The following is a 27,346-nucleotide window of genomic DNA, read 5'->3' as shown; positions in this document are numbered from 1 at the left end:
TGCAATCAGTAAGGGGGGACATTTATTAGGTTACAAGCAAAGAAAGGCAAATAAACATCTTTGTACAAGAAGCTTAAAACATTCTGCACAGTCTTCACTTTGCCGTCATCATTTGTACAAACTCTGCAAGAAAAACAAAAAACAGTAGTGAGTGGCTAGCCAATGTTAAAGATTAATTCCAATTTGTTGAGAAATAAAACAATCCCCTCTGGGTGACCAGTGAATATCACAAGGATTTGAATAAGATCTGTTGCATATTCCTACCTGCTTGTCCTCTGAAAGAATAGCTGTTTGTTCTTCTATGTTTTTGGATACTGATTCTTTATGGGAGTGACTTTTTCAATATGGATCAGCTGATGCACTTGCAGGGCTCTAATGAGGAAAGTTGCAGGGTCTGCATAACTTTGGAAGTGATTCCACTTTTAGGAGTATCTCCCCAATGAGATTTTTGTTACAAAGGATGCCTAAAATCTGACTTGTATCTTACTGCAGACTTTCGGGTAAATTAGTGAGCCACATTTCTGGGGAAGTTTCTATACACCAGCTGTGTACAGAAGGCCTCCAGGCTGGCATGGAGACGGCTGATCCCCGCCCCCTCCACAGCTCAGTGAGCGTGGAGGAGCAGAGAGGAGAGCTGCTGATTGACAGGCAACAGCTCTCTGCTCTGGGAGCTGTGAGAACCGAGCGAATCGGCGGTGTTCGATCGCTGGGTTCTCAGTGTAGAGGCGCCAGGGGGACAGATGCAGCATCCACCTAGGTAAGTATGATGGGGGAAAAAAAAAAAACATACTTCTGTTTTAAATTACAATATGGTTTGTGTCACAATTGTATATGCTAGATTTTTTCCCCCACAAAAGTGGAGTTATCATTTAAATAACCCACCACCAACAGGTAACGTGCCAGCAGCTATCCATAGTGGTTCTTTCACTAGCCAATATTAAAGAGCCCACCACCAGCAGCTAGATTATCCAATAACAGTAGCCTTTCAAGCTTGTGTAATGCCAAAAACATTCTAAGCTTCACCTGGTTATATTGGAGGCATTTCAATTAAAGATTTATTTATTAAATATAAATTTGGCAGGTTGATTAGGGATCTCTGAAATCTTATTGTGGGCATTTAGGCTGGCGACAAGTTTTTTTTTGTTTAACAATTGCACCAGAATTAATGCTTCTAAGGAAAAGTTTCATGCAAACATAGGTGTGCATACGGGGTGTGTCGGCTATACCTGGGTACACCCTATTCACCCGGTGCAGCGCAGATTCCCCCTGCTACTGACACCATCTACTGCTCTACTGACACCAATCTCTGTCCTACTGACACCAATCTCTGCTCTACTGACACGTCCACTGCACTACTGACACCAATCTCTGCTCTACTGACACCGATCTCTGTCCTACTGACGCGTCCACTGCACTACTGACACCAATCTCTGCTCTACTGACACCGATCTCTGTCCTACTGACACCGATCTCTGTCCTACTGATGCGTCCACTGCACTACTGACACCGATCTCTGTCCTACTGACATGTCCACTGCTCTGCTGACACCAATCTCTGCTCTACTGACACCATTAACTGCACTATTGACACTAATCTCTGCTCTACTGACACGTCCACTCAGGGGCGGATCCAGGGGGGGGGCAACGGGTCAATTGCCCCCTCCGAGAATACCGGCAGCTGATGACAGCAAAGCCGGTTCCGCGGGTCCAATCGCGGCCGGTTCCGCGGGTACCCGCGGGCCGGTTCCGCGGGTCCAATCGCGGCCGGTTCCGCGGGTACCCGCGGGTCGGTTCCGCGGGTCCAATCGCGGCCGGTTCCGCGGGTACCAGCGGGCCGGTTCCGCGGGTCCAATCGCGGCCGGTTCCGCGGGTACCAGCGGGTCGGTTCCGCGGGTCCAATCGCGGCCGGTTCCGCGGGTACCAGTGGGCCGGTTCCGCGGGTCCAATCGCGGCCGGTTCCGCGGGTACCCTCGCTGAGTGGATGGGTGAGGGGGGGGCAGCTGGGCAGCTTAGGAGGGCTGCTGGCCAATCAGGAAGCCAGCAGGCAGGGGAGCAGGGAGATGACATCATCTCTCACTGCCCTGCATCCCTCCAGTTCCGCCCTCACTGTGTAGGAAGCTGTGTGCAGCAGAGAGATTACATCATCTCTCTGCTGCCTATCTTCACTCTGGGACCCAACAAAAGGACCACCTTAGCAGAAAAGTGACACAGTAGGTGACAATCCACAATGTGTGGCAGGCTTCGTGGCAAGTGGCAATCCGCAATGTGTGGCAGGCTTCGTGGCAAGTGGCAATCCGCAATGTGTGGCAGACTACGTGGCAAGTGGCAATCCGCAATGTGTGGCAGACTACGTGGCAAGTGGCAATCCGCAATGTGTGGCAGACTACGTGGCAAGTGGCAATCCGCAATGTGTGGCAGACTACGTGGCAAGTGACAATCCGCAATGTGTGGCAGACTACGTGGCAAGTGGCAATCCACAATGTGTGGCAGACTACGTGGCAAGTGGCAATCCGCAATGTGTGGCAGACTACGTGGCAAGTGGCAATCCACAATGTGTGGCAGACTACGTGGCAAGTGGCAATTCGCAATGTGTGGCAGGTGACGTGGCAAGTGACAATCCGCAATGTGTGGCAGGTGACCTGGCAAGTGACAATCCGCAATGTGTGGCAGGTGACCTGGCAAGTGACAATCCACAATGTGTGGCAGGTGACGTGGCAATCCGCAATGTGTGGCAGGTGACGTGGCAAGCGACAATCCGCAATGTGTGGCAGGTGACGTGGCAAGTGACAATCCGCAATGTGTGGCAGGCTACGTGGCAAGTGGCAATCCGCAATGTGTGGCAGGTGACGTGGCAAGTGACAATCCGCAATGTGTGGCAAGCTACGTGGCAAGTGGCAATCCGCAATGTGTGGCAGGCAACGTGGCAAGTGACAATCCGCAATGTGTGGCAGGCAACGTGGCAAGTGACAATCCGCAATGTGTGGCAGGTGACGTGGCAAGTGACAATCCGCAATGTGTGGCAGGTGACGTGGCAAGTGACAATCCGCAATGTGTGGCAGGCTACGTGGCAAGTGGCAATCCGCAATGTGTGGCAGGTGACGTGGCAAGTGACAATCCGCAATGTGTGGCAGGCTACGTGGCAAGTGGCAATCCGCAATGTGTGGCAGGCAACGTGGCAAGTGACAATCCGCAATGTGTGGCAGGTGACGTGGCAAGTGACAATCCGCAATGTGTGGCAGGTGACGTGGCAAGTGACAATCCGCAATGTGTGGCAGGCTACGTGGCAAGTGGCAATCCGCAATGTGTGGCAGGTGACGTGGCAAGTGACAATCCGCAATGTGTGGCAGGCTACGTGGCAAGTGGCAATCCGCAATGTGTGGCAGGCAACGTGGCAAGTGACAATCCGCAATGTGTGGCAGGTGACGTGGCAAGTGGCAATCCGCAATGTGTGGCAGGCAACGTGGCAAGTGACAATCCGCAATGTGTGGCAGGTGACGTGGCAAGTGACAATCCCCAATGTGTGGCAGGTGACGTGGCAAGTGGCAATCCACAATGTGTGTCAGGCAACGTGGCAAGTGACAATCCGCAATGTGTGGCAGGTGACGTGGCAAGTGGCAATCCGCAATGTGTGGCAGGCTACGTGGCAATCCGCATCTGGTGGCAGACTACGTGGCAAGTGGCAATTCGCAATGTGTGGCAGGTGACGTGGCAAGTGACAATCCGCAATGTGTGGCAGGTGACCTGGCAAGTGACAATCCGCAATGTGTGGCAGGTGACCTGGCAAGTGACAATCCACAATGTGTGGCAGGTGACGTGGCAATCCGCAATGTGTGGCAGGTGACGTGGCAAGCGACAATCCGCAATGTGTGGCAGGTGACGTGGCAAGTGACAATCCGCAATGTGTGGCAGGCTACGTGGCAAGTGGCAATCCGCAATGTGTGGCAGGTGACGTGGCAAGTGACAATCCGCAATGTGTGGCAGGCTACGTGGCAAGTGGCAATCCGCAATGTGTGGCAGGCAACGTGGCAAGTGACAATCCGCAATGTGTGGCAGGCAACGTGGCAAGTGACAATCCGCAATGTGTGGCAGGTGACGTGGCAAGTGACAATCCGCAATGTGTGGCAGGTGACGTGGCAAGTGACAATCCGCAATGTGTGGCAGGCTACGTGGCAAGTGGCAATCCGCAATGTGTGGCAGGTGACGTGGCAAGTGACAATCCGCAATGTGTGGCAGGCTACGTGGCAAGTGGCAATCCGCAATGTGTGGCAGGCAACGTGGCAAGTGACAATCCGCAATGTGTGGCAGGTGACGTGGCAAGTGACAATCCGCAATGTGTGGCAGGTGACGTGGCCAGTGACAATCCGCAATGTGTGGCAGGCTACGTGGCAAGTGGCAATCCGCAATGTGTGGCAGGTGACGTGGCAAGTGACAATCCGCAATGTGTGGCAGGCTACGTGGCAAGTGGCAATCCGCAATGTGTGGCAGGCAACGTGGCAAGTGACAATCCGCAATGTGTGGCAGGTGACGTGGCAAGTGGCAATCCGCAATGTGTGGCAGGCAACGTGGCAAGTGACAATCCGCAATGTGTGGCAGGTGACGTGGCAAGTGACAATCCCCAATGTGTGGCAGGTGACGTGGCAAGTGGCAATCCACAATGTGTGTCAGGCAACGTGGCAAGTGACAATCCGCAATGTGTGGCAAGTGACGTGGCAAGTGGCAATCCGCAATGTGTGGCAGGCTACGTGGCAATCCGCATCTGGTGGCAGGCGACGTGGCAAGTGACAATCCGCAATGTGTGGCAGGTGACGTGGCAAGTGGCAATCCACAATGTGTGGCAGACTACGTGGCAAGTGGCAATCCGCAATGTGTGGCAGACTACGTGGCAAGTGGCAATCCACAATGTGTGGCAGACTACGTGGCAAGTGACAATCCGCAATGTGTGGCAGACTACGTGGCAAGTGGCAATCCACAATGTGTGGCAGACTACGTGGCAAGTGGCAATCCGCAATGTGTGGCAGACTACGTGGCAAGTGGCAATCCACAATGTGTGGCAGACTACGTGGCAAGTGGCAATTCGCAATGTGTGGCAGGTGACGTGGCAAGTGACAATCCGCAATGTGTGGCAGGTGACCTGGCAAGTGACAATCCGCAATGTGTGGCAGGTGACCTAGCAAGTGACAATCCGCAATGTGTGGCAGGTGACGTGGCAATCCGCAATGTGTGGCAGGTGACGTGGCAAGCGACAATCCGCAATGTGTGGCAGGTGACGTGGCAAGTGACAATCCGCAATGTGTGGCAGGCTACGTGGCAAGTGGCAATCCGCAATGTGTGGCAGGTGACGTGGCAAGTGACAATCCGCAATGTGTGGCAGGCTACGTGGCAAGTGGCAATCCGCAATGTGTGGCAGGCAACGTGGCAAGTGACAATCCGCAATGTGTGGCAGGCAACATGGCAAGTGACAATCCGCAATGTGTGGCAGGTGACGTGGCAAGTGACAATCCGCAATGTGTGGCAGGTGACGTGGCAAGTGACAATCCGCAATGTGTGGCAGGCTACGTGGCAAGTGGCAATCCGCAATGTGTGGCAGGTGACGTGGCAAGTGACAATCCGCAATGTGTGGCAGGCTACGTGGCAAGTGGCAATCCGCAATGTGTGGCAGGCAACGTGGCAAGTGACAATCCGCAATGTGTGGCAGGTGACGTGGCAAGTGACAATCCGCAATGTGTGGCAGGTGACGTGGCAAGTGACAATCCGCAATGTGTGGCAGGCTACGTGGCAAGTGGCAATCCGCAATGTGTGGCAGGTGATGTGGCAAGTGACAATCCGCAATGTGTGGCAGGCTACGTGGCAAGTGGCAATCCGCAATGTGTGGCAGGCAACGTGGCAAGTGACAATCCACAATGTGTGGCAGGTGACGTGGCAAGTGGCAATCCGCAATGTGTGGCAGGCAACGTGGCAAGTGACAATCCGCAATGTGTGGCAGGTGATGTGGCAAGTGACAATCCCCAATGTGTGGCAGGTGACGTGGCAAGTGGCAATCCACAATGTGTGTCAGGCAACGTGGCAAGTGACAATCCACAATGTGTGGCAGGTGACGTGGCAAGTGGCAATCCGCAATGTGTGGCAGGCTACGTGGCAATCCGCATCTGGTGGCAGGCGACGTGGCAAGTGACAATCCGCAATGTGTGGCAGGTGACGTGGCAAGTGACAATCCACAATGTGTGGCAGGCTACGTTGCAAGTGGCAATCCGCAATGTGTGGCAGGCTACGTGGCAATTCGCAATGTGTGGCAGGTGACGTGGCAAGTGACAATCCGCAATGTGTGGCAGGTGACCTGGCAAGTGACAATCCGCAATGTGTGGCAGGCTACGTGGCAAGTGACAATCCGCAATGTGTGGCAGGTGACGTGGCAAGTGACAATCCACATTTGGTGGCAGGCGACATGGCAAGTGACATCCTCAGGGCTCCCACTGATTCTGCATTATGGTGAGATGAACCATTTAATTTTATATTACAATGTATTAATAGAAATAATGCGCTTCAATCATCCTGACACCATAACAACCATGGTGCCGTAATGATTGAAGCGCAAATACCAGCCATTTCCCATATAAATTGCCACCAAAAAAACATATTTTATAGCAGTGCCCCTCCCGAGACTAGACTCTGGATCCGCCCCTGCGTCCACTGCACTACTGACACCAATCTCTGCACTACTGACACCAATCTCTGCTCTACTGACACCGATCTCTTCACTACTGACACCAATCTCTACTCTACTGACACCATCCATGTTTTAATACATTTTAATATATATAGGAGTATCGGAGTGTGTGTAGGGACCTGACAGTGATTCAGGGCAACTAAAATTTGCTTTTGAACAAGGCCTCGCTGACTTATAGCTGCAGCCAATGTGGAGCAAATCATCCTCACCATTACAGCAGTAAGTCCAAACTCTTCTCACCAACTAATATAAATTATAATTTGCAGCAAAGCAGTCTTAACCCCAAAAGCAAGCATTATATTGCAGCTTACCATATTTTAGATGTGGTGGGTTCGTTTTCAGGTTTTTCTTCTTCTATTTTTTCTCCAAGTAGGTTTTGCACCAGACCAATCAAACCTGCATATATAACGGTTAAGAGTGTTGAGATAAATCATTTAACACTGACAGGGGTGCTTACAATGAGCAGCCTTTATCTATTTGTGTAAAAACCTTTATCTTAAAATAAAAAAAAATGTTACTATAACAGCTGGAGTTTGCTTTCAGTTTGTTTGTATCTCTAAATCTGTGCATCTAACACCCCCCCCCCCCCCCCCCCGCTATTATTAACTGTGCTACTGTCCAATGATGTCTGTTGCTCCCTCATCCACAGAATAAGCACCCTAATACACGAGGTGTGTTACTGGCTGGATCATCAGGGTAAAAAAGAAAAAGAAAGCCCAAAAAGCCCAAATCAACTGACAGTGATTCAGGGCAACTAAAATTTGCTTTTGAACAAGGCCTCGCTGACTTCTAGCTGCAGCCAATGTGGAGCAAATCATCCTCACCATTACAGCAGCAAATCCAAACTCTTCTAACCAACTAATTTAAATTATAATTTGCAGTAAAGCGGTATTCAACCCAAAATCAAGCATTATATTGTTGCTTACCTGTTTCAGATGTGGTACGTTCGTTTTCTTGTTCTTTTTTCTTTTGTTCAAGTAGGTTTTTCATCAGACCAATCATTTCTGCAGATGCAATGGTTAAGTGTTGAGATAAACAATTTAACACTGACAGGGGTGCTTACACTGATCATCTTTTATTTATTTACGTAAAACCTATATCCCAAAAGAAAACATTGTTACTGTAACTGCTTAAAAACGTGTGAGCTGGAGTTTGGCTTTAGTTTGTTTGTGCATCTAAATCTGCTAGTGCATCTAACACTCCCCTCCCCCCATTATTAATAACGCCGCTGTCCAAAGGTGTCTGTTGCTCCCTCATTCAGAGAGTAGGCACCCTAATACAGGTGATGTATTACTGGCTGGATCATCAAGTGAAAACAGAGAGGGGGAAAAGCCTAAAAAAGAAAACAAATGCACTTACCACATCTAAAAGATTGGGTTTAATTGATTTTGGATTTAATATCTGTGGTAGTGCCCCTTTGGCCAGGGTAGGGACATTCCAGCATTTATATATTCCCAAAAAGTGATTCATGAGCTTTAAAAAAACAAGTCCCCACTAACCTTTGTAGCTGTGGACATTGTGGAACAAACAATTGTCAATCTCAAAGCAAAAGTACTAAGTTGTGTTGCCTCCCCAGCAGCTCAGCGTGACCTGCTACCCCCCCCCCCCCCCCCATACCTACCCTTCTGTGCTGCATTAGAGATCAATATTCTGCAAAGTCACTGCTGGGGTTAGCAGACTGAGCTGGGTAGCCAATCACTGCTGGAGGGGGGGTCAGAGCGTGCTTAGACAATGTAAACTTTGAGACTTTACTCCAGAATATATGTAGCCACATGTGCTCTATGTGTCAAAAGCTACAGAACTTGAATGGAGGGAAGGGAACCACACCATAACATACCTCCCAACTTTTTGAGATGGGAATGAGGGACACCTATCAGAAAAAGTATACAGGCATAGGACACACCCCCTGCCACACCCCCTTAAAGGAGAATTATACAAACAAAAATTAAGATTGGTTAAACCCACAAGTGTTTTTTTTACCACTACTATTCCTTTATATTGGCTTTTGGAATTTACAGATGCAGCAATTTAGAAATCAAATGAAAGATTTAGCACTGGGAAACACTTTTTGATAGATAAAAAGTGCATTTTATATACATCTATATAGATCAGACCAAAATGAGGGAAAAATGAGGAGGAATGAGGGATATTGCTCCAAATCAGGGACAGTCCCTTGAAATCAGGGACAGTTGGGAGGTATGCCATAGTACATCGGTATTTATGTTCTATCCTGCAGTAGTGACCGGTGAGAACTGCCTGGATTCTATATATTCCCTATATTCTATTAGCTAGAGAGGCACTTAAAGTGATACTAAACACACACAGTTTAATTGATATTGCGCCTTCTATTTCTGTATGGGGATGATAGCACTGTAATTATTTAAATAAAAAAAAAAAAAAAACTAAGTACCTTTTCTCCTAATTGATATATAGCTGCCAAATGATCCAGCTCTTTCCCAGCCTGTCTGCAGGGAAACATAAGCAGGAGGAGCATCTAGTCCTCTGCTGCTGGTCACATGTGCAAAATAAAAAAAAAACAGCTTTCAGAATTCAGAGTAAAAAATAAATAAATAATTTCAATAACGTGTTTTAAATTGTCATGCAAATCTATAGTTGAAATCAAAACTTTATTATTTTTGGCAATAGCATGGTGTAGGTGGATTTCAGGAGGGACTGGGCTGTCATTTACCACTGTGTATACACCCAGATGTGTGACTCTATAGTCACATGGGCTGCTCAGATGTGATAGGGAGGAAATGCTCAGCATAGAAACTCAATGAAAACTGAGCATGTGCAGAGTTGCCTCCACAGCTGAAAAATCTCTAGCTGAATTTGGGATATGGACAGGAGGGGGAGCTATAGAGCAGCAGGATCAACCAGGTTTTTTGCCAAATAGAGAAAATGAATCTCATAGTGACTGAGTATGGACAGCATGTAACACACCATTTATTGATAGCTTTTTATGATGTGGGTTTAGTGACACTTCAGTCGGGCAATTAGACTGCTGAGTACAAATGTAGCGAAACTATACAGCCATAGCAGAGTGCTTCTCTGTCCAGGTACAAGCTGGACTGGGAACTGGAGCTAGAACTGCCAGTCCTAGACAAAAACTGTCCAGGGACCATCAGAGGCCCTAATGCATGGTTACATGTGAAATACACAGAGCAGACCATTGACTTGTACAGGGTATACATCTGGCTGTGCTCACACAAAGTGTGCATGGGAATAGTTTCCCTGCCAACAAGAGGCCCGATGTCCCAATAAGAAAAAGAGTACAAAGACTGATCAAGAAGCAACCTACCTTCGTAACTTACTTTACCATCTTCATCAATATCTGCTTCCCTGGTAATTTCATCAGCCTCTTCATCTGTTGTTTTATAACCATAGTTTACCATAATAAGATGAAGCTCATCAGCACTTAAGTAGCCATCGCCATCCTAGAAAACAGTTAAAGATTGTAGAGGACTTTACAAAGTGAATTACATAGAAGTCTGCCTTGTGTATCAATACACCCATGGGAAGCAGTTTGTATGTCATGTCTTCAGTAGATTCTCTGTACGTTGGCTGAAGAATGGTTGTTATGGGCAAATTTGTACTCAGAATCACTGTAGGAAGTTTGGACTTTAGAAGTGTTTGAATAACAACCCTTTGTCCCAATATCGGTACAGAGAGATACTACAGGCAGATTTCATGCTGTAATCCCACAAGCAAATTCAACAAAAAAGAGACAATACCCCTAAGTGGACTTTAAATGCATAAATATCTACACAACAATATAAGATATTGAAAAAAAGCAAATTCAAATACTAGGTGAACTTGAGAACCCTGTAAGGAGAGTTTAAAGTATACAAAATAAGGAGATGAGCCACAGTCATCAGTAATAGTGTGCTTAAGCGGTGCACCGAAATGAAAATTCTGGACCAAAACCAAAACTGAAAATTCAGAATGCGCTTGACCGAAAACTAAAACCGAAATGGACAGTTTTTAAACTTTTTTTTTAGATTTTGTTATTGTGGCTGGCATTTTTGCGTTTCAAGTCAAAGGGATGCAATGTTGCATTGAAGTCAATGGGACGTGTTTTTGCTTTGAAGTCAATGGAACGCAATTTTGCGTTGAAGTCAATGGGCTGAGATTTCGCGTTGACGTCACCAGGGGGGCGTTTTTGAATTGAAGTCAATGGGATGTGATTTTGCACTGAAGTCAATAGGATGCAGCATGCCATTATCTTTACCATACATTTTTTTTCTACCTGGAGAATGCCGATAACCCTGTTTTTGGCTGATAATTTTCTGCGGTCGATATATTGGTGTGTCCATAGTGTGCTTCCATATAGCAGCAAGGAAAAAACCTGGAGACTCAAGCATATTAGTATTTAAAATCTGCAGTGCAAGTTTCAGACAGCAGAGCCCTGTCTTCAAAAACAACTGCTAATGTCCTGTACACACGGTTGGACTTTCTGGCAGAAAATGTGCGATCGGATCGTGTTGTCGGAAATTCTGATCATGTGTGGGCTCCATCGGACTTTTCCCGTCTGAATTTCCGACACACAAAGTTTGAGAGCTGGATCTTAAATTTTCCAACAACAAAATCTGATCGTTTAAATTCCAATTGTGTGTAGCCAATTCCGACCGACAAGGTGCCACGCATGCTCAGAATAAATTATGAGACGAATGCTATTGGGTACTGGCCCGTTTATAGTCCCGTTATACATGTGTTATATCACCGCGTTCAGAGCGATCTGATTTTCCGACAACTTTGTGCAACCGTGTGTATGCAAGACAAGTTTGGGCCAAAATCCGTCGGAAAAAATCAGACGGATTTTTTCATCGGAAAGTCCGACTGCGTGTACACGGTATTACAGAATGGAAAGTCAGTAATGAGGAAAATGATCAGATCTAAAGGAGCTTATAGGCAATACGTATCACTAGTCTATTGCTTTTTTGGACAAAGGTTCTAAAGTTCAGTTCCTGTATAACCACTTCAGCTCTGAAAAGTTTGAAAAGTTTTACCCCTCCCAGATAGCAAGTAATTGTGCTGCAAGTTTGAAAATGACTTGCTAAGCTATTGCTAGACTTGCCAGGCTTCACATGTTTGTTGCACAATAGCGGCAAATCTGCATTGCATGACTCCAGATCAACTTCCTTTACAAACATTCTGCAAGTCTGCTGCAAGTTCTGGTTGTGCAATAGTTATCCCACTGTCATGGGCATCCGCAGCAGGGGGCAAGGGGGATCAAGTCCCCCCCCCCTGGAATCCCCAAGGTGTCTGTCGTAGCCGCCACATTTTTTTCACTTTTTTCCACCCCTGTTCTTCCTGGCCCCCACTGGTGCTCTCCAGTCCCCCCTGCTCTTTGTACCCCCCAGTACTCTCCAGCCCCAGTGCTCTCCACCCCAGTTTTTCTGCTCCCCTAGTGCTCTTCACTGCACCACACTCTCCTGCCCACCCTTGCTCTCCAGCTCTCCCCATCCTTCTCTAGCCACCATCCCAGTGCTCTCTCCCGTTCCCCCCCAGTGCTCTCCCCCCTGTCCCCCCCCAGTGCTCTCGCCCCTGTTCCCCCCACAGTTCTCTCCCCCCAGTCCTCTCCCCTCCGTGCTCTCCCACCGTTCTCCTCCCCAGTGCTCTCCCCCTGTTCTTCCCCCGCCCCAGTGCTCTCCACTCCCTCCAGTTCTCTCCCCCCCCAGTGCTCTCTCCCCCTGTTCTCCCCCCCAGTGCTCTCCCCCCTGTGCTCTCCACTCCCCCCAGTGCTCTCCCCCCGTTCTCCCCCCGGTGCTCTCAACTCCCTCCAGAGCTCCCCCCGTTCTCACCCCCCTATTCTTCCCCCCCCCCAGTGCTCTTCAGCTCTCCCCATCACTCTCCAGCCCCCACCCCAGTGCTCTCCAGCCCCCCATTCTCCCCACCCCTGTCCTTTCTGCTCCCTGGTGCTCTCCAGCCCCCCCCAGTGCTCTCTACCCTCCGTGCTCTCCACCCCTGCATTTTGACCCCACCCATGTGCTCTCCAACCCTACCAGTGCTCTCCACCCCCATAGTGCTCTCCAGTCCCCCGTGCTTTCCACCCCTGTTCTTTCTGGCCCCCACTGGTGCTCTCCACTCCCCCCTGCTCTTTATACCCCCCCCAGTACTCTCCAGCCCCTGTGCTCTCCACCCCTGTTTTTCTGCCCCCCCCCCCCAGTGCTCTTCACCGCCCCACACTCTTAGCCCCCCCAGTGCTCTCAGCCTACCGTGCTCTCTACCCCTGTTCTTATTGGCCCCCCCAGTGCTCTCAAGTCCCCCCCCCAGCGCTCTTTGCTCCCCACCCCTGTGATCTCCACTGCCCCTCGCTCTTTTCCCCCACCCATGTGTTCTCCAACCCCGCCAGTACTCTCTACTCTCTAGTACGCTCCCCCTTCTCTCCAACTCCCACCCAGTGCTCTCCACTTCCCCAGGACCAGAGGACAGGCTGACTGGGGCCGGAAAATGAGGATGGCTGAAGGTGCAGGTGGCCAGGGACCACTCCATCTCACAGCAGACAGATCCTCTGGAAGGAGCACCGTCCCCATCCAAAACGAGAACAGACCCTGCCTGCTGCTGCCCATCATGGATATCCTGCTGGCATGCAAAGTACCGTACCAAGCATCAACAACACACTTTCCCACAGACAGGGACTGCAGACTGGGACATGGGGCACAGGAGGGGCTGCAATGATGGGCACAGTAAAGCTGCATTTGGTGGGCACAGTGAGACTGCATTTGGTGGACACAGTGGGGCTGCATTTGGTGGGCACAGTGAGGCTACATTTGGTGGGCACAGTGAGGCTGCATTGGTGGGCACAGTGAGGCTGCATTTGATGGGCACAGTGAGGCTGCATTGAGCTCTTGCATCAAGTCTGCAGTCTCTGTCCATCTTCTGTAGCATGTCTGCAGTCTCTGAGGGAGTCTGGAGAGGAGTCAAGAGTGGGAGCACCGCCGGGATGGGGGTCATGGGAAAAGTCAGACTTGTGTGGACTGTGGACAGGAGACTATAGGATAAAACCAAAGCCACCAAGCTGGAGCCGACTGACTGCACAGTGCACCTGAGAGGAGGAAAGTGAAAGCACCACCAGGCCAGTCGAGGGGGGGGGTTACTGATGTAAGGGGGGAGTGAATACGATAATGTAAGGGGCACTGATATAAAGGGTTTCCTCCTTATATTAGTAACCCTCCCCCCTTACCTTCGAGTATTCTTTCTGCAGAAGGTGGTCCCCCCCACGTTCTGAGTTCCTTGGGTCCCCCTTGATGACTTACCACTATTAACTGGTAAAATGTATGGTTTTCCCTTTCATGAACAAGAAAATAATGACGTTATGCTGTTGGGCTGGTATAATAATGCTCTGAGGCTGCTATGAAATTTTTTCCAGGGCTGGTTTTTGAAAGCATGGGCGTCCGCAAGGTTACTCAGGTGGCTGCGTACCATTCCTAGAGAATGTACATCTTTTTACATTGCAATACATCTGTTTTTGCCATATTTTTATCTTGATGAAAACAGCCTATACAGTGACAGTATGAGATCAAAATATGGCCACAACAGATGTATTGCAATGTAAAAAGATGTACATTCTCTAGGCTATATGGGCATGGAACACAGCAACCAGAGTAACTTCCAATACAAAGTGAAGATGAATTATCTATTATATAACACATATGTATTACCAGTGGAAAGATTTTCATGAGATTGTCGAAAAGGGACGGAGCATGAGTGGCCTTAAAATGATGCCCCCCCTTAGAAAAAGTTCTGCGGACGCCCATGCCCACTGTGGCTGAATTCATCATCATTGCTACCTGCTGTGTGTAAGGTTTCTCTTTAACTACTTAAAGACCAGCAGCCGCAGCTGTGCTACGGCAGGTTGGCTCCACTGCATAAATCATCGTCATTGTTGGGCGCATACATGGCGATCTGTGGGCATGCGGAGGGCCGTCTTTAAGGCAGGGCAAAAGGGGCAGCTGCCCTGGGCCCTGCCATTGTTGTGGGGCCCAAAGCAGCTGCTTCATACTTGCCAACTATCCCAGTTTAAATTCCCTTGTCCCTTGAAGTTTTAGTCCTGTGCTGTGTCTCGATATCTCAGTGTGAAGTGCTGCTACTAATGCTGCACAGCTCTGCCCTATTGTTGTGTACAGATGACTCACCTGAAGACCCTGTGTTTACATGTAAATAACTGGCATTCATATGTAAATAGCGGTGGCATTACTAAGTAAATAGCTGCGGCCGCGGGCATTGATATGTAAATAAAGGTGGCATTCATATGTATATCATGCTCCCCTGCAGTGAGGAGATGATGTGCTGTAACCTCTAGCAACCAATTAGTGAGCAGTATTACTGCACATTAATCTCTAGAAACCAATTAACAAGCAGAAATCATTTGTTGTAACCTCTAGCAACTAATCAGTGAACCGTAATATGTACTGTAACCTCTAGCAACCAGGCATTAAGCAGTAATGATATGCTGTAACCAATGACAACCAATCGCAATCGCTGCCTGTTCTGATACAGTAAACTTATTTTAAGCCTAGCTGCTATTTATTGTATGTCTCAGAGCAGGTGGAGAGTGAAATTGCATGAGGGGGGCCCAAGAAAATTCTTACCCAGGGTCCAATCAATATTAAAGACGGCCCTGCCTGGATAAGTTGAAATCACTCAGTGAACATATATATGCAATTTATTTACACAAACTATATACACTATGTAAGGTGCAGAAAAAAAGGAAAAAACAACAAGAAAATAAAACCTCGCATCTTACTGTACAGGATTCCTGGCTAACAAATCTGGAACAACCTATTGCTGCCCCAGGTGCCAAATTCTATGCATATAAATTTACCATATAGGCAACCAAACAGGAACTGTCTTTCACGTGTGCCCGTTTGCTAGCGGGGGAGCCAACAAGCGGGTCCGGCGAACTCAATTTCTATCAGCCACCTGCGATTGTTCCAGAGACGGGCAGAACAGGGATCTGTCAGTGCAAACAAACTAATCTCTGTTCTGTCAGGGGAGTAGAGAGAGATCTGCTGTTCCTAGTGATTAGGAACAGCGATCTCTCTTCTCCTCCAGTCAGCCCAGCCCCATACAGTTAGAAACACCTCCCTAGGGAACACTTAACCCCTTGATCATCCCCCTAGTGTTAACCCCTTCCCTGCCAGTGACATTTATACAGTAATCAGTGGCTATTTTTAGCTACGATCTCTGTATAAATGTCAATGGTCCCAAAAAAGTGTCTGATCTGTCCGCCGCATTGTAGCAGTCCCACTAAAAATCACACTGCCATTACAAGTAAAAAAAAACAATAATAATAATAATAAAAATGCCAGAAAATCTATCCCTTATTTTGTAGAGGCCATAACTTTTGCGCAAACCAATCAATATACACTACGATTTTTTTTACCAAAAATATGTAGCACAGTACATATTGGCCTAAACTGAGGAAGACATTTGTTTTTTTACATTTTTTGGGGGGATATTTATTATAGTAAAAAGTAAATAACATTGTTGTTTTTTTTTCAAAATTGTCAATTTTGAAAATTTTGTAAATGACTATCCCTAATTAAAAAAAACAAAAAATACAATAATATGCGATATGTGAAACAGGGATAAAAGTGCGCAAATAAAAAGCGAATCAAATGTTCAGCCCGGGACGACGTAGAGACGATCTGGTTTTGTGGCCACTGGAACCGCTGGGTTGTTTCCCTTCCTTGCAGCTGAACTTCTCAGCGACAACACTCACGGTGGGGGGCTCCAACGGATGATGCTGGGGCGTAGATGATCGCCTCCTCAGTTGTCATACCCATGACCCAGTTCATGTGGTAGGCCTGAGGCAATTCGGTGGGCTGCTTGACTTTAGACGTGTATTCTCCACACCTCTTGCATCTAGAGAATGGCCGAGGGTTGGCGACCAGGTTGTCGCACTTTGCGCATAACATGCCCAGGCCCTCTATATCTCCAGCGGTGTATAGTATGAACCACCCCTGCGGCAGCAGGTGAATGCCCGTGTCTGTGAGCACAGTACCAGGCAGCTGTATTCCTGTGGGACCCCTTCCAAGAGGCATCCTGGGTCCTGACACAGGTTGCACACCTGGAGCACGGTACATCCTCAAAGAACTTTTTCTCCAACACTCCAAGAAAAATATCAACTGGTCTTTCCTCTTTCCGCAACACACTCTCACGCAGGAAAGAACAACTCAGACTCCTCTCACTGGGATGCTTGGGTTGCGCAACTTCGCGGGCTTTTCGGCAAGGGCTCCTCCCACGCACCTCAGTGAAAGTCCGAGTAAAGATGGCGCTGATGGAGCAGTTCAAAACACAACCCTCTGTCCTTGCTTTACCACGTGTACAGTTCCTTTGCGGGGTAACGGTAAATCTCGGACTATGGGCCCCCACATGTAGCACTAACACCCGAAGGAGCTGCTGGTTATTTTTGGGCTTACCGTTACCCTCTGTTCTCCTTGTTGCACGTCTAGGGGATGTCCCGTGGTAAATAGCCCAATAACTCGAGACTGACAACAGATCCACTTGAATGGATTTTATTTGCAAAACTCAGTCAATTGAACAGTCTTTCAACTTGGAATCAGGGGGTTGAGAAGGAAGTTCAGGTACTCTTAGTGTCAAAGTCAAAAACGTTGAAGAACTTGCTTACTTTGACTGCATCCAGAGAATAGCCATTGGCAACTAGATAAACACTCAGGATGGACAGTCCCTCTCTCACAAGGCCTAGCAGCCAACAAGGTGCTTACTCAGGAACAAAGTCTTTGTCACAGACGTTGTTGCAGAACACGTAAGGAAACTAAGCTGTAGAACACTTGTAGGATACCTGGATCTTTCAGCCTGCTTGGCGAAATCCACAAGATGGGATTCTCTCAGTTACTTCAGCCCTTGTTAAGAAAACCAACCCGTACATGGTGTTCTTCTAAAGAGTCCACCCCTGGAATGCTTGAACTACAATGGGTCTCTCCCGAACCGGAGACGGCACCCAACCACCTCGGAATCCTCCTTTAGTTTCCCTGCCTCGGGCTAGCCAGCCCCGAATCATCAAAGTTGGGTGGATCCGCACCCCAAGCCATAGCCTTCCTGGGGGCTGGTCAGGAGGACCAGGACCAAGTAATCAGCGCATCAAACTGGACCGGAACCCCGAACCATGTGACGTCCACATCTTAAATACCCTCTCCCAGAGGGCACAGCGAGAGAGACACTCCCACTTTCCTGGCTCCAAAAGAGAGCACCTAATCAGACCATAGTTCCACGCCTGCCACAAGAGACAGTGCCCCCTGTGGCCAGGCTGAACATCCCACAGTCCAGTCAGACCGATACAGAAGTCAAATTTAGACAAATAAACCCAAACCAAACTGTAGTTTAGGTAAAGTTTAACTTTGAAAAACGCATAGCGTGTGCTCTTCAGGAGTCGCCGCTACAATTATATACAGTGTGATTGTTGGATTGAATGTATTTCATACATGTACAGTAAGGGATTAGGTTAATAGCAGTGGGTTCACTATCACCAGATTGCGGGATTATAGATTTGCACTGCTTGCTTCTTTTTTCTTGCCAAAAACTGAGACTTGCATAACTCTTGCTATAGACTTGCAGGGCTCTTGCTGTAGACTTGCAGGGCTCTTGCCGTACAATTGCAGGGCTCTTGCTGTACAATTGCAGGGCTCTTGCTGTACAATTGCAGGGCTCTTGCTGTAGACTTGCAGGGCTCTTGCTGTAGACTCACCACTGCAACTTCACTCTTGCTAGAGACTTGCCATGCAAATTTGCTATAAATTTGAAACGTGTCAACTAGAACTTGTACTTTACATGCTCTGCAAGTGGACAACTTGCCAGAGAAGATATGCAGAACGTTAACAAAACGTACTATTTAACACTGCCACAAATTTGTGGCAAGTTATCCTTGCTATCTGGGCTTTCATGACAAGGCCTTTTTTTATATAGTCATAGGACACACACCCTGCCATGCCCCCTTAAAGGAGAATTTTACAAAAAAATTATTAGTTGAACCCACAAGTGCATTTTTTTACCACTACTATTACTTCATGCCAGCTTTTGAAATTTACAAATGCAGCAATTTAGAAATTGAATGAAAGGTTTAGCACTGAGAAACACTTTTTGAAAGATAAAAAGTACATTTCATATACAACTATATAGATCAGACCAAAATGAGGGACAAATGAGGAGGAAAGAGGGACAGAGGGACTTTGTTACAAATAAGGGACAGTCCCCCAAAATCAGGGACAGTTGGGAGCTATGCTATCAGTTATCTGCATAAGTCACGGCCTTACTGTATCTGTCTTATTTTTAGTAATAGTCAAACATTTTCAGAACTGCCATACTTGGTTGCCCAAGAGCACAGGTCTGTAAGCTTTTCAGACTTTGCTAAAGGAGACCCAAACCTGACTTGTGACTAATTGTTTTAATTTGCTTGATACATATCTGCCAATGTTTCACAATTTCTTAACCACTTCAGCCCCGGAAGATTTGGCTGCTCAATGACCAGGCCGTTTTTTGCGATACGGCACTGTGCCGCTTTAACTGACAATTGCGTGATCATGTGACGTGGTACCCAAACAAACAGTGTCGGTACATGGACCACCTATGCGGCTGGAAAGTATGAGGATCTGGGTTTATTCCCCCCAAATTTCTCATTAAATAGGCTGGGTGTGGATCGAACAAGAATGAGCTGCTGTCCTGCCACAGAGAAAACTACTACCAACTGTCTGATAATCTGCAAAGTGCCATTAACCTCCCTGGCGGTATGATTATTTCAGATTTTTGGTGCTGAAAGCGGTACAATTATTTTGCATGGAAATTTGCCATTTTATATTGTAGGCCTGCAATTCTAAGGCCGCGTACACACGGGCGGACTGTCTGTCCAACTTAGTCCGCTGAAACGTGTTTCAGCGGACAGTCCGCTCGTGTGTGGGCTTCAGCGGACTTTTTCAGCGGACAGTCTGGCGGACTAAGTCTTTCGGAATTTCCGTAATATTGTCCGTCCAACTTTGGTTTCAGCGGACAGTCCGCTCGTGAGTAGGCAAGTTGGACGGACTAAGTATGGCACATGCTCAGAAAGGATTTACACGGCCGAAGGTTGCATTACAGTGTATTGGACGTCGTATTTCTAGTCCCGTCGTACGTGCTGTACACGTCATCGCGCAAGCTTTCAACGGACTGTCTGTTCATCGTGTGTGGTCAAGTCCGTTCATTCAAAAGTAGGACGGACTGTCTGTCGGATTGTCTGACGGACTTAGTTGGCCAGACAGTCCGCCCGTGTGTACGCGGCTTTAGAAATAACTCACTTAAATCTGTCCAAACCAGAGTCTAGTAGACATCCTGGGTATGATAAAGTTTGAAAAATGAATCATAAATTATAATATAATAAATAACTATAAATAATTATAACAAATAATAATAATAAAAATTATTCAATAATGTAATCAAATCAAAAACACTGAAATTTGCTCAGCTGCAGAATTGTCACTGTCATTATATTTAGTTTTTGACGAACTTCCCCACAAATCATTATCGCTCAATCCTGCAAGTGATTCAAATTTATTATCGCTGTTTTCTAGCTGATCTAAAACCACTTTTGACATAAAGAGATACTTTTTGGTTGCTATGGACAATCTCCAAATTCCAGGCAGAAAAAACAGTATTTATAATAAAAGAGTGCATGCAGAGCACTGGACAAACCACTAGGGACAAAGGGGATGTGTAAATTTTTTATACAGTACTGTAATCTGTAAGATTACAGTGTACTGTGTTTTTTACTTTTTTGAATTTGGCGCAGTTCTCCGTCCCCATGCGTCGCAACGTTCGCAGGGAATGTAGCCCGGCGGACCCTGGCACTGTGTGAATCGAAGAGAGGAGACAGCTCACACACACAGCGGGGAGACATCGCAGGATCCAGGGGACAAGGTAAGTAACTTTCCCTGTATCAGCTTGGGGTTACAGCTCATGGTACTGAAATTCCACCCCAAGCCAGACTCAGGAATACTGCCTGGGAGGTTAGGAAGATATCATGGCAGCAGCCATTTATGTGTGAATCCATATGATGTTTTTCTGGTGACCTGTGGCACATGTGAGAAGATTGTGAATCATTTCTTATCCTATAATGTCAACGCTTTTATCCATTTGGGTTCTTCAATCCTTGGTGTAGAAACACTGACAAGCTTGTATGATTCACAGGGCGTATGTCCTATTGAATCTACACATTCCGGTAAGCCTCAGTGATATTGGTGGCAGAGCTCCATCTTCCCTTTCTCATGCACGTTCAGCGGTGGCTTGAAAATCATTACTTGGGGCATCAAGATAATATGTTATAAGACATTTTCATCTACCGAACACTTTTTATCACTCAGTGGACTGTTTTGACTTTTTTTTCTTTTACATTATATTTTCATTTCTATTTTTTATTTAACCTGTAATAAGTGGTTCACTGTATTTATATGAGCACTTTAATTATTTGTTTAATCACTGTGAGAGCACTGTTATAATATTGTAGTCTTACAATTTTATCTTTTGGTCATTTTTCCCACTTGATATGTAAATGTTTCAACCTTGATATATTTAGATGTTGTTTACGTTTTTCTATGCACTATAGATCACTCACATTTTTTCATTCGATTCATTTCGATTGTCACTAGCGCTGCACCATTATTTTCTCACCATATGTATTCTTCTACATATTTTTGGTAATAAAAATCGCAATAAGTGTATATTGATTGGTTTGCGTAAAAGTTATAGCATCTACAAAATAGGGGAAGGATTTATGCCATTTTTATTATTTTTATTTTTTTTACTAGTAATGGATGCGATCAGCAATTTATTGGGACTGTGACATTATGATAGACAGGTCAGACACTTTTAGCAAATTTTTGGGATGATTGGCATTTATACAGCGATCAGCGCTATAAAAATGCACTGTGTATGTGTGATTGGCAGGGGAGGGGTTAACAGTAGAGGGCGATCAAGGGGTCTATTGTGTGTCCTAGGGGGTGATTTTAAATTTGGAGGGGATAGGACTGCCTGAGTGAGGAGAGCGATCGTTCTACATACTTAGTATGAACAACAGATCACTCTCCTCACACCTGACAGCACGGAGATCTGTCTGTTTACATTGACAGACCTCTGTTCTGTGTCTGTGTGTAGCGTTTGCAGGTGCCCAGCGGTCATCACGACCGCCGGGCACACACATCGGTCACCTAGTGGTCAAAAGGAAAACTGACGTAAGGTAACAACGTTTTGCCCAGAAGAGTCAACCTGCCGCAGTACAACTGTGGTGGCTGATCGGGAAGGGGTTAAACCATATTAAATCTAAAACCACTAGATTCTTTGTAGGTCTTCCTTTATTTTATAGTGCTGATCTGACCAGTAAGGGCAATTTTTCAACTTCAGACCAAGTTGTCCAACAAAAGTGGCAGTTAGAGGGTCGAAACATCCCATCTAACACCAACAGAGATTCTTACAATGGTCAACTTTTATTCATTTACTGTATGTGAAATCTTTGGAAACAATACAATTGCCATTAGCTGCTTAAAAAGTGTTAGTGTTCAGCCTTGTTAGTTAAGTCCATCTAATTTTGCTAGCGCATCTAACACTCTCCTCTCCCCAGATAAACAATGCTGCTGCTGTCCAAAGCAGTGGCGGCCTGTCCATAGGGAAAAAATAAATTAAAAAAGGAACTTAAAAAAAAAATAGAAAAAAAATTCCTTTAAGTGCACTGTGTTCAGGCGCCGGACACAGTGCACTATGGGAAGTGCCACGTCAATGCAATCACAGGATTGCAGATAAGGTACTTAATTTTCAGGATTTTTACCTGCTTTGTGATGCATTCCATCACGCCAAACATATTCCGTCCGTAGTGCAACTATAGTCGGGCGGTTTGTTCTTCGAGTTAAGAGGTTGCTTCTGGTTTCCCTGTGCCAGAGGGAAACCGGAAGTGATGTCAGAAGCTCCGTGGAGCGCGCGGCCCGAGCGCAAAGTTGTCCATTTATAAAATATTTCTAAAACATAGCATGTACATAGCAAACGTGACGCCCCAAAATACATTCTGCTACTCCTCCTGAGTATGGTGATACCACACACTTTTGCACAGCCTGGCCACATAACAAGGCCCAACGTGCAGGGAGCACCTTCAGGTATTCTAGAGACATACATTTCAAATCTAATTTGACTACCTATTACACTTTTGTGAGGCACTGTAGTGGCACTGATGGGCACTGTAGTGGGATGGATGTGGCACAAATGAACACTGATGTGGCATGGGTGTGGCACAAATGAGAACTGATGTGGCATGGAGGTGACATGGATGAGAACTAACGTGGCATGGATAAACACTGATGTGGCACAGATGTGGCATGGATTTGGCATGGATGAGAACTGATGTGGCATGGATGAGAACTGATGTGGCATGGATGTGGCACGGATGAGCACTGATGTGGCATGGATGAACACTGATATGGCAAGGATGAGCACTGATGTGGCATGGGTGAGCACTGATGTGGCATGGATGTAGCATGGATGACTACCAATGTGGCACGGATGATCATTAATGTGCCATGGATGACCACTGATGTTGCATGGATGTGGCATGAGTAATCACTGATGTGGCCTGGATGATCATGAATGAGCCATGGATGGGGATGGGTGAGCATGAATGAGCCATGAATGGGGATGGATGAGCCATGGATGAAGCATGGATGAGCCATGGATGGAGCACAGATGGAGCACGGATGGATGAGCCATGAATGGAGCACAGATGGATGGATGAGTTTTGGATGGAGCATGGATGGATGAATGAGTCATGGATGGAGCATGCATGGAGAATGGATGGAGCATTGATGGATGGATGAGCCATGGATGGTGCACGGAGGAGCATGGATGGAGCATGGATGCAGAGGCATATGTAGTGAAAATGGTGCCTGTGGCAAACACTGAAACTGGGGCCTCCTGTGGCCTGTGCCTCCTCTCTGCACCATTGCACCGATGCGGCACCGCTGAAAACGAGTGCCTTCCATTTAAAAATGGCACCGGGTGGCGACACTACGTTACTGCACATGCGCTGCCCCATCAAGCCCTGCAGGCTTTGGAACAGTTGCATGACCGGCCCACGGCTATCGCTGCCCGTAACAGGCTTTTATGGCAGAAGAGACCATACCTCCCAACTTTTGAACTTTAGAACGAGGGACAGTTGAGGGAGGAAGCATCCAATGGCACGCTACGTGCACTGTGCCAAAAGTGTACGTGATCAAACTCTCAACGAGGGGGGGGGGGGGGTTTGGTGGGGCTGGCTTTACAAAACCCAGGTTTGCTTGTAACTCTAACATATGCTTTGATTGCTGTGCCACAAGATAGAGTCTCACGGACACATGCAAACCCTGGCACTATAAAAAAAAAAGAAAAAGCTTCCATTACAAATGGTTTTGCATAAACGATGAAAGTGTGCATTACACAAAGTGTAGAAGGATTCAGGAATGCATTACCTATAGAGTGAGTAAGTGAAGTCAGTGAAAATTGTGATGTGTGAGTGCAGGTTACACAAGGCTGAGGATGGGAACAGACCATTGATCCTGACACTTTACAGCTTTGTCCCAGCCAGCAATGTATGTCACCTTCTGGCTGAATAGGACCTGCAGCAGTGTGACCATCCAGGGATTGGTGAGCAAGCCAGCTGGATGTGCACTGTGCAGCTCCAATCAGAGGCTTCACCTGTCACATTGACAGAGGGGCGGGTCTGAGTATCAGTCCTGCCCATACCCCACATCACAGCTTGGATGTGACAGGTGAAGTCTTTCATTGGAGCTGCACAGTGCACATGCAGCTGGCTTGCTCTTCAATCCCTGGATGTTTACACTGTTGCAGGTCCTATTCAGCCACAAGTTGACATATAAGCAACATAATTATGCAGGGCAAAACCTTGCTGCCCAGCCACTCAGCAGCGCCCATTTCATATGGCGCCCATGGCACTTGCCATATGTGCCATACCCTGGATATGCCACTGCATGGATGGAGCATGGTTGGAAAGATGAGACATGGATTGAGCATAGATGGATAGATGAGACATGGATGGAGCATAGATGGATAGATGAGACATGGATGGAGCATAGATGGATAGATGAGACATGGATGGAGCATGGATGGATAGATGAGACATGGATGGAGCATAGATGGATAGATGAGACATGGATGGAGCATGGATGGATAGATGAGACATGGATGGAGCATAGATGGATAGATAAGACATGGATGGAGCATAGATGGATAGATGAGACATGGATGGAGCATAGATGGATAGATGAGACATGGATGGAGCATGGATGGATAGATGAGACATGGATGGAGCATAGATGGATAGATAAGACATGGATGGAGCATGGTTGGATAGATGAGACATGGATGGAGCATGGTTGGATAGATGAGACATGGATGGAGCATGGATAGATAGATGAGACATGGATGATGGATGAATGATCCATGGCTGGGCACAGATCATCGCTGTGGGCACTTGACATCCAGCCCACAGTGCCGCTGCACCCGGCTCTCTCCCTCTCCTCACACACTGTACCGATCACCGTGAGGAGAGGGGAGGAGCAAAACTGGACAAGCTCTGGTTTGTTTACAAGTGATCACACCATCATTGGACGGCGTGATCATGTGCCCTTTACCCCGATCCATGACACACCGGGTCTGGGAGACCTGAAGATCATAGAGATTACCTGGTGCGCGATTCTGGGAGGACGTCATAGTACGCCCTCCCAGAGTTATCTGACCGTGCTGTAGCCGTCATTCGGCTATGGCCCGGTCAGCAACTGGTTAAGCTACAATATTACATCACTTTTGGTTTAATCTCTACTGGGTATGGCTGAAAGGTACCCTTCACAGAAGGGCCGGGACAAGGGATGGGGGGGGGGGGTTGTGTTGAGAGGCGGAATTTGGAGGGTGGCAGGGAATAAGAATTGATCTAGTAGGGAAAATTAGTAGGATGTGTTAGGAATGGTGATTTCGGGGGATTTGTGCTAGGAAAGAGGATTAGGGGGTTTGTGCTAGAAGTGGTGATATGGTAGAGGGGAGAGGGAATTAGTGCTAAAATTTCAGGGTAGGGGGGTTGTGCTAGGAGGGTTGATTGGTGGAGGAATTTGTGCTGGAAGGGGAAAATTGAGAGTGGGGGGGGGGGATCTGTGCTTGAAGGAGATATTTGAAGGGGAGCAGTTTTGTGCTAGGAGGGGTGATTTTTTTTTGGGTGAGATTTGTGCTGGGGGAATTTGGAGAGTGAGAGGATTTGAGCTTGGAGGGGGGCACAGATTTGTGTTGGCAGAGGGTATTTCAGCACGGGGCAGATTTGTATTGGACAGAGGGGGAATTTATGCTTAGAAGGTAAGCAGGCAGATAAGTGCTAATTTTTTTGGAGGGGGGGGGATGATTACTGACACATAATGCTCATACATCTTGGGGGAAGCCATCATTTTGGTATGTTTGCCCTGGGTTCTAGGTCAGTGGTTCTCACCCTCAGTCTTCAAGTACCCCCAACGGGCCATATTTTGTGAATTTCGAGATAAAATAGCTGTCCAAAATATCAAGCCATTGACTTTAAATTTAAAGCATCTGTGCAAGATAAAGGAAAACATGACCTATTGGGGTTACTTGAGGACTGAGGCTGAGAACCACTGCTCTAGATGACCTTGTCCTCTAACAGCATTGCATTAACACATGGAATCTGGTCTGACATGGAGGCACATGTTCATTGTGCAAAGCTTTAGTCAATGACTAGGCATTCTTCTAACATAAAAAGTATAGAAGGAAAAACATGGACTATTTGTTCCTAAGGACTCATGTACAAGCTGAAACAAACCTTGCCTGCCCCAATTAGATTTAATTGCTGAGCCAAGTCTGAATCTCACTAATAGAGGTATGAAAAGTTACTCTACCACTTCATAAGTACTGTATAGAATTTACATGCATGTTTCTAGCTCAGATAGGACATTACCTTGTCCAATTTACGGAACGTTTCCCTTATATCCTCCTTTGTATCCTCCTCTGTATTTTCCAAATGACTTGCCATGATAGTCAAGAATTCAGGAAAGTCAGTTGTTCCGTTGCCTGTAAAGAGACAAGATCTGTAAGCCTTAGTTCAAACTGCACCAGAAGAAGAGTTTTGGACAATTGGAGAACGAAGTCACTGACACCAATGTTCTAAGAAAGCCGCATCCAGACTGGATTTACATCCTCTATTTGTAGTTAGAACTGTTTACACATTATTAAAGGCAGCCAATAGAATATCGATGTCAAAACCAGTTGATCCTGTCCCTTTTACATCATTTATTTGCATTATAATAAGACAGTATATGCAAACATGGGTGGATTGCTTAATTGTTGTACACACATAAAATAATGTATGTAAGACATTCTTTCACCCGGGGCAAAGAATGATTTTGGCAAACACCACCCCCCGTTTTTAGCGAGGCAAAGTCAGTCAGTGCCCTGGATGAAGATACCAAAGTGCAGAAAAAAAAAGTGCAGGCAGCTGCTGCAGGGGGGAAATATAGGTAATCGATACTAGTATATGCCACCCCTCCTGCCCAGTGTTGCAGGGAGGCACCACGGGGTTGCTATTGTGACCCCTGATGCTATG

At 47.0% G+C, this 27,346-nt stretch overlaps 1 protein-coding gene across 2 annotated transcripts; it reads right to left on the bottom strand.

The window, feature by feature from the left end:
- Window positions 1–27,346, bottom strand: LOC143987100 (uncharacterized). 2 transcript variants are annotated; one of them, XM_077485628.1, is made up of 6 exons: window positions 26,899–27,346; window positions 26,702–26,814; window positions 10,025–10,160; window positions 7,650–7,727; window positions 7,035–7,119; window positions 1–123 (listed from the first exon to the last, which is right to left on the bottom strand). In XM_077485628.1, coding segments are annotated over exons 2-6 (375 nt in total). In that variant the 5' UTR covers window positions 26,777–26,814; window positions 26,899–27,346; the 3' UTR covers window positions 1–122. The 2 variants fall into 2 exon arrangements, with proteins under 2 accessions (XP_077341754.1, XP_077341753.1); XM_077485627.1 differs by having other exon boundaries at window positions 26,702–27,341.

This window comes from Lithobates pipiens, unplaced genomic scaffold (assembly GCF_037356315.1).
Source record: "Lithobates pipiens isolate NorthernLeopardFrog02 unplaced genomic scaffold, aLitPip1_a1.2 Scaffold_18, whole genome shotgun sequence".
Lineage (NCBI taxonomy): Eukaryota > Metazoa > Chordata > Amphibia > Anura > Ranidae > Lithobates > Lithobates pipiens.
This window is presented reverse-complemented; position numbering and strand designations above follow the sequence as displayed.

Excerpts from the sequence above, each read along its gene's own strand:
- LOC143987100 (XM_077485628.1), bottom strand. The coding sequence starts at position 26,776 with ATGGCAAGTCATTTGGAAAATACAGAGGAGGATACAAAGGAGGATATA. Across the intron at positions 10,161-26,701 it reads CGTTCCGTAAATTGGACAAG|GATGGCGATGGCTACTTAAG; the intron begins GTAATGTCCTAT and ends ACTGTTTTCTAG. Across the intron at positions 7,120-7,649 it reads ACGTACCACATCTGAAACAG|GTTTGATTGGTCTGGTGCAA; the intron begins GTAAGCAACAAT and ends TTATATATGCAG.